This window comes from Pinus tabuliformis, chromosome 8 (genome assembly GCF_031772625.1).
Source record: "Pinus tabuliformis cultivar Carrire ecotype Pingquan chromosome 8, CPIR1, whole genome shotgun sequence".
NCBI lineage: Eukaryota > Viridiplantae > Streptophyta > Pinopsida > Pinales > Pinaceae > Pinus > Pinus tabuliformis.
This window is the reverse complement of record NC_142294.1, coordinates 1,858,696,250-1,858,703,004: the sequence shown is the minus strand read 5'-3', so window position 1 is coordinate 1,858,703,004 and position 6,755 is coordinate 1,858,696,250. Positions and strand designations below refer to the sequence as shown.

General features: G+C 36.5%; 2 protein-coding genes across 2 annotated transcripts; both read left to right on the top strand.

Annotated features, from left to right (window-relative positions):
- The first annotated feature begins 1,772 nt into the window (after positions 1-1,772).
- LOC149243716 (TMV resistance protein N-like) lies at positions 1,773-4,212 on the top strand. The gene is made up of 4 exons (XM_089371284.1): positions 1,773-2,403; positions 2,515-3,514; positions 3,624-3,782; positions 3,871-4,212. The coding sequence occupies exons 1-4, from the start codon at positions 1,910-1,912 to the stop codon at positions 4,210-4,212; spliced, it is 1,995 nt and encodes a 664-aa protein (XP_089227410.1). The 5' UTR covers positions 1,773-1,909.
- A 276-nt stretch (positions 4,213-4,488) lies between these two features.
- Positions 4,489-6,456, top strand: LOC149243715 (uncharacterized). Its single transcript, XM_089371283.1, has 3 exons — positions 4,489-5,505; positions 5,666-5,728; positions 5,835-6,456. The coding sequence occupies exons 1-3, from the start codon at positions 4,489-4,491 to the stop codon at positions 6,339-6,341; spliced, it is 1,587 nt and encodes a 528-aa protein (XP_089227409.1). The 3' UTR covers positions 6,342-6,456.
- Positions 6,457-6,755: the final 299 nt, after the last annotated feature.

Genomic DNA, 6,755 nt, shown 5'->3' with positions numbered 1-6,755 from the left:
ACTAGTCCAAAATAATTTGAAGTGTGATATTAGTGTTTTTAATATTATACGTTTGGTTTATTTTGGTTTTCTAATAATTTAAAGAAGTATGATATTAGTGAGAGGTTAAAATTATTTTGGGTGTAAAATATTTTGTATGTTTTGTATTATTTGAGATTTATTTTAATTTTTAATTTATTATTTTGTTTCAGGTAGCAGTAACCAATCGATTTTTGGGTTGAATTTTAATTAGTAGTAATCAATCGATTTTGTGTTGAATTTTAATTAGTTTGGTTACTTACCAAAAATTAAATGAGATTTAGAGGAATGAATATTATAGTATTTTGTTTATTGTTAATTTAATTTATTTATTTCTATTTTTATTGGTTAAAAGCAATAGGCTTTTATTATGTAATTATTGTACTTTTTCTTAACAGTTAGAAAATTCAATTAAGATCCTAAAATTCAATGAAGATTGTAGGAGCAGATTTTTTTGAAATTTCAAATTCCACCTATGTCACGGAGGCATAACTCTATGGAGTTGTCTTTAGTGGGACTTTTTGGAGGGGAAAAATTGAGGTAGATCTTGATTTGTGTTATTTAAACTCATTTCAGCACTTGAAAAACTTTTAGGGCACTTCTATTGTGCATGGATTACCCATCAATCTTGTGATTTCAATAAAATTTTGCCAGATTTTAGAGAAATTAAACTAGAAAAACCCACGAAAAAGCTTCCAAAAAATCTCACTAAAAACCCACGAAAAAGCTTCCAAGAAATCTCACTAAAAACCACTGACTTAAAAAAATTCTATGCACGTTTTATTGGTGTGCAAAAAAGTATAGAGCAAACTAAATTTTCAATAACCTACACTGGTCGCATTAAATATAGGATTTGATTTAAGATATGTAAAAGTTTAATACTTAGATTTCAATTAGTATGAATTCTTTTGATCGTGGACATAATTATCTGAAATTTCTGTGTTCTGTGAACACTAGCTTGCGTTTAGTTTTAATTAAGATTATAAAAATAAATTTTTAATTATAATTATAAGGATGAAGGTGAAGACTAAAAAAAAACCAAGTAAAAGACCACCCAATACCTTGTTATAATTAAACATAATTTAATAGAATTTCTTATCATTGAAAACACAAATATATATTCATCACTTTTAAAATAATAACTAAAACTATTTATAATTAATTACTACAACCTATATATTTATATATTGTTTTTGAATATAATTGAAGTTGGTTAAACATAATTTTTAGATAAATTTTCAATAAATATTATTTGACTTTTCATTAATTTTAGATGGACATTACATAATCTTAGCATAGAAATTCTGCTTGCTTACAAAAAAACTCTATTATATTTATCTTTAAGATTATTATATTTTGTGATATTTATGTTTATGTATTCATGCATATGTAATATTGTGCAAAATTTTTTTTTGATGAAAAGTAATGTGTCTATATGTTTGTTTGTTTGCAGTTCTAATTGTTATATTTAAAATGCAACGTAACAATATTTTTTACCACTTTTTAAATATTTTCTTGCTGTAGTAAAGATAGACACATATTTTGGTTCTAGGAATTCGAAATCATTGCTAAAAGACAGTTTGTTTATCCATTCATCCATAATTTTATTCCGTTTATCAATAATTAAATAACAATTCAAAATACACTCCATTTCTTTTAAATAGATTAGTGTTTCCAATCATTTGATTAATTTAATTTATATGCTGTGCTAATATTTACTACTAACTCTAACACGATGCCTATTAACAGATGGCTACAAGACGTGAGGCTACGTCACATACCGTCCGATGCTCGCTTTTACTCTGACGTTGTGACATCTATTGCAAATCCATTTTAAATACCATTCAAGCTTTGTCTTTCTGCTTTCATCTTCGATCCGATCCCAGCACCCATGGAGCAAGTGCCAGAGATAGTGCCAGTGGCCGTACCTTACCAAGTGTTCCTAAACCACAGGGGACCCGATGTCAAGAGGACTCTTGCTAGCCTCATCTACAATCGCCTCACTAAATGTCACGGGCTACGGGTTTTCCTCGATGAAAAGGAGATTCACACGGGAGATGCTCTCTCCCCCGCAATCGTCAGCGCCATCCAGAGTGCCTCGGTTCACGTTACCATATTCTCTGGGCGTTACGCTGAATCAAGCTGGTGTTTAGATGAATTGTCTTTGATTTTGAGATCACGTCATGAGCGCAACACGAAGATTATTCCCGTTTTTTCAGACGTGGAGCCTCATGAGCTTCGTCACATTGAGAGCGGGTGTTATGCAAAGGCCTTTGAAAAACACCAACACAAACGCGGAGTCGCCATGGAAGACTTGCATAAATGGAAGACAGCCCTCAACGATGTCTCTCATATTTCCGGCCTGCAGTTTAAAACGACAGAAAGGTGAATCCACACTTCACTTATAACAAACTTTAAAGTATTAACTTTGGATTTATCATATTCGCGTCTAACATTCCCAAAAGCTTAACCCTAATGATCTTCTTTTTCATTCAGTGACTACGGGGACATCGTGGAGAAAATTGTGGATAGTGTATTACAAGATGTATATAAACTGGAAGAGATAGAAGTAGCCAAATACCCAGTCGGGCTCGACCAAGCGGTTGAAGATTTTCAAAAAGAAATTCGGCAATATGGCCATTCAAACGCTACAACAATTGTGGGGATTGCGGGAATGGTCGGTGCAGGAAAATCAACTTTGGCCAAGCATCTGTACAACGTGAGACGCCCTGATTTTAGCAGATCAAGTATATGTGAAGTCAGAGAAAAGGGTTTGCGATTTTCGCAGCAGAAACTTCTTCGTGATCTGCTGGGTAACTATAATCCGCACCACATTCACAGTATCTCTCAAGGTAAACGTATTTTACGGGACAACTTACCACGTCTCCCGCCGGTTCTTATTGTTCTGAATGATGTTGATGGTGTACATCAAATAGAAAGTCTGATGGATCTGGATGCTGTGGCATCTGGGAGTCTTATACTGATCACATCTCGTGATAAGTATGTACTCGAACACTCCTCTGCAAAGACACTAGTATATGATGTAAAAGCGTTGCATCAAAGCCATGCCCGAGAGCTCTTCTGTCGGCATGCCTTTTCTCAATCTCAACCATCTGAAGAACTCGACGATTTAGTTGAGAAGTTCTTGAAAATCTGTGGTGGAGTGCCTCTGTCCTTAAAAGTTGTGGGAGGACACTTATCTAGTCGGTGTGAGAAAGAGTACTGGGAGCGGCAGTTGGAAAAGTTATTGACAACACTGCCAATCCAAATAATAGAGTCGTTAAAAGTGAGTTACGAGGCTCTGGATGCTGAAGAGAAGGAGGTATTTTTGGACATCGGCTGTTTCTTAGTTGGAGAAGAGAAAGAATTAGCTATTCGAGTGTTGGAAGGATTCCATGACAACAGCAGAATTGTGGATCATCTGGAAAGTCTCCGTCAAAAATGCCTTGTGAACTTTGAGTATGATGTGCACTTGGATGATGAAATGAAATATCCCGTAAGAATTCCGTGTTTTTAGCGTAGTAACACCGGTTTTCATTAATCTTTGTCGTGCTAAAGAGAATGCACCCACTGTGGATTACAATGACTGTTTTTTCTTTCTTCAGAAGATTGGATACCATCATTTCTACCTATCGATTACAATGCACGATCAATTCAAGGAATTCGCAAGACATATTGCCCGAGAAGAGTTTCGCTTGTTTCCAAGGCGTAATCCACTACGCCTCAGCTCGTCAAAAGATATGCAGGAAGTGTTGCGATCACGGGTATGCGTGTTTGCTGTTGATTTATTTTGTTTCTTATTGTTGAACAAAAGAATAGTCATTTTCACTTGCAGCTGAATGTGATTGTCAGGCTGGATCAAGGTTACAGATCCGGGGAATCCGGTCCTGGAATGTTGAGAATCAACCGACATGGGATTACAATCTACAGAAAATTACGCCGGAAGGTGTGCGTCTTATGGTGTTGGAACATAAAAGTTTTAAGACTTTATTTCATACTTTATTTCATATTCGGGAGCGGAATATGCTGGGAGAATTGGTCTGGCTTCGCTTGTGCAGACCCTCACGCTCGCTCTTTCTGCGCTCGATGTCTCTGCTAAAATTAAGAGTATTGGAAATTCACGGTTCCTATTACGAGGAGGTAACCACATCTTACTGCTCATTTTGCACTTCATTTTGTTCCACCTTAAACTAAATTAACATACTTTATGTGGTTTGCTGGACTGGTACTTAAAATGGATCGGATCCTGTTCACCGGCGACCAAATACTCAGGTCGGGCCAAAAAAACACCTACTTGCCTGGGCAGTTTGCTTTACTTTCGCCGTTGGATTCTACATTTTCGCTCTGAGCCATATCGAACCAACGTCCTGCATCCTCGTACTAATATTAATATTATTATTATATCCGAAATTTCAAATCGATTTTCCCCAAAAATATGGTATTTGTAGCGTAGTAAAAGACACGGTGGTTATGGCCAACGAAACTTTGATAAAGCTAGTGATGAGAAACCTAGAATCCTTGGAATCACTTCCAATTAATTTTTCCCATCTTCCAAATCTAAGACATTTAGATCTTTCTGGCTGCTCTCAACTCACTGAATTGCCCAAGACCTTTCCCAAGCTATTGCAACTTCAATATTTAGCATTGCGAAACTGCTCCAGACTATCAATCCCATTCGATATTTTGGGAGAAATCTCCACTCTTGAGTATGTTGACTTCAAAGGCTGTGCTAAATTGGTATGCTTGCCAGACAGAATCCCGTATCAAAGGCATTTAAGATATCTTAATTTATTAGACACCGGTTTATTACAATTACCCGACAACTTGGGAATACTGGACAAGTTGGAACAAATAACAATAGGGAGCCCAAAGTTGAAAGAGATACCACTTACAGTAGCCAATATGAGCGGCTTAACAGAGTTGTTTCTGATTCAATGCTTCAGTCTAGAGCGAATCTTACCAGAAGGAATTGCAGCGCCAAATATCCAAATTTTGGCTATAGACGGTTGTCCCATTGACAGCTTTAGTTTTCAGGATCAGGGAAACGTGGATGCTCAAAACATATGTTCCAGAGTTGGCGTGAGTTTTTTAAGAGATTTCATTTTGACTAATACATCCATATCCCAGATATCCATTCCTGATTGTGTTTCCCCTGTGCTCGAAACTATTGATCTTTCAGGAAATACTCAGCTAAAACGCGTTAATGCTTTGCCATCAACACTAGTAACCCTAAACCTGCAAAACTCTTGGGAACTGAGGACACTGATATGCCTTTCAAACCTAGTAAATCTTAAATTCCTGAACATAAATAGGTGTTTTAGCCTGGAAACTCTGAATCTGGAAGGCCTTGCTTCATTGGAAGAGATTAAAGCGGAGGAATGTTGGAAGCTGCAGAGGATAGAAGGATTGGATCAGCGGGAACGGCTGAATTGTCTCCACATTTCAACAGACAATAGAGTTATCTGGGATGACATTTGCCTGTATTTGGTGAGTATTTGTTCTTCAATATATCGAAATAATCCTTCATACAAAAATCATACGCATTTGCGATTATTTACTCGTGGGATATCATAATTTGAATTTGCAAAAGCAACACATTATATTTGTATTGTTGAATGATGAAACCGAATTTGGGAAATGCGTGCAGAGATCACCCACTCACCGAAAGCCATCAACTGCTGTCTTTAGTGGAAGGGCGGATAATTACAAGGTGGGTGTTCAATTTTCCCAAAAGCAGGGAAGACAAGAAAGATGCTATAATTGAAGTAATAACCACTACTTCCAATCGACTGAAAAGAATTTGTAAACCTGTGCAGATCTGTGATAAAGGAGATGTTCTGCGGATTGCCAAGACGTTCAATCTTCAAATAGTAGACATTTTCTTTCATAGAAAAAGCAACAGAGCGACGTTTTCTGTCCCGCCATTAAATAATTTCCTATCACACAGTGCAATATTAATATGCTTCGTCACCAACAATGTCAAGTCGCGCTTTCGTGTGACATTTACACCGGCCATTAGACATAATGAATCAAGTATGGAGTACTCATGCTTCACTGGAAACGGAGGCGTACATGTATTTATGTGGACGGAAGAGTCTCATTTATTTAAAGAGTACAGTGTCTACAGAAAGATCAATGTATCCTTCTCCCGGGACGAGATGACTGAGGAGGCCAGTAGTAGTAACAATGTTGCGGAAGCGGAGACAGCTCTGTTAACGAGAGATGTTAATAGGGTGGAGAAAGAGAGGGGATGGATGTTTATGGTGGATAAGAAAACGGATGTTTTAGAGGCTTGCCGAGAATTCATAATGGCATGGGTATAAATGTCTTTGCATCTCACAATCCATCTGGGGAATGGCGTTTCCCATTGATGAAGGCTCTTCTTACATTGCTAATGATTGTTTAGTTTTATGTATAATAATTTTTTTGGTTTTATGTATAACAAAATTTTGTAAAACACGAGTGAATCAAACTGACTGCTCTCTACTCTGTTCGGAAAGAATTCATCATTTCACGGTAAATGAGTTTGTATGGTATTTTATGCTTAAAAATTTTATTCCATAATAGTTTATGTCTATTTTAACTTCAAATTTATGAAGTGTTTAGAGGGATCAAATCTCTTGAGGTAAAATTTTTTTTTGAGTGTAAAACTTGAGAAAATGTTTGCACCTCGACAGATTTGACCCCTTTCGACGTTTGATAGATTCAGGATTAGGTTTATCTTAACTCCAAATCTA

Coding starts and splice junctions, on each gene's coding strand:
- LOC149243716 (XM_089371284.1), top strand. CDS start 1,910: ATGGAGCAAGTGCCAGAGATAGTGCCAGTGGCCGTACCTTACCAAGTG. Junction 3,515..3,623: donor ATGATGAAATGAAATATCCC/GTAAGAATTCCG, acceptor TTCTTTCTTCAG/AAGATTGGATACCATCATTT. Junction 3,783..3,870: donor AGGAAGTGTTGCGATCACGG/GTATGCGTGTTT, acceptor TGTGATTGTCAG/GCTGGATCAAGGTTACAGAT.
- LOC149243715 (XM_089371283.1), top strand. CDS start 4,489: ATGGCCAACGAAACTTTGATAAAGCTAGTGATGAGAAACCTAGAATCC. Junction 5,506..5,665: donor ATGACATTTGCCTGTATTTG/GTGAGTATTTGT, acceptor AAATGCGTGCAG/AGATCACCCACTCACCGAAA. Junction 5,729..5,834: donor GAAGGGCGGATAATTACAAG/GTGGGTGTTCAA, acceptor AAACCTGTGCAG/ATCTGTGATAAAGGAGATGT.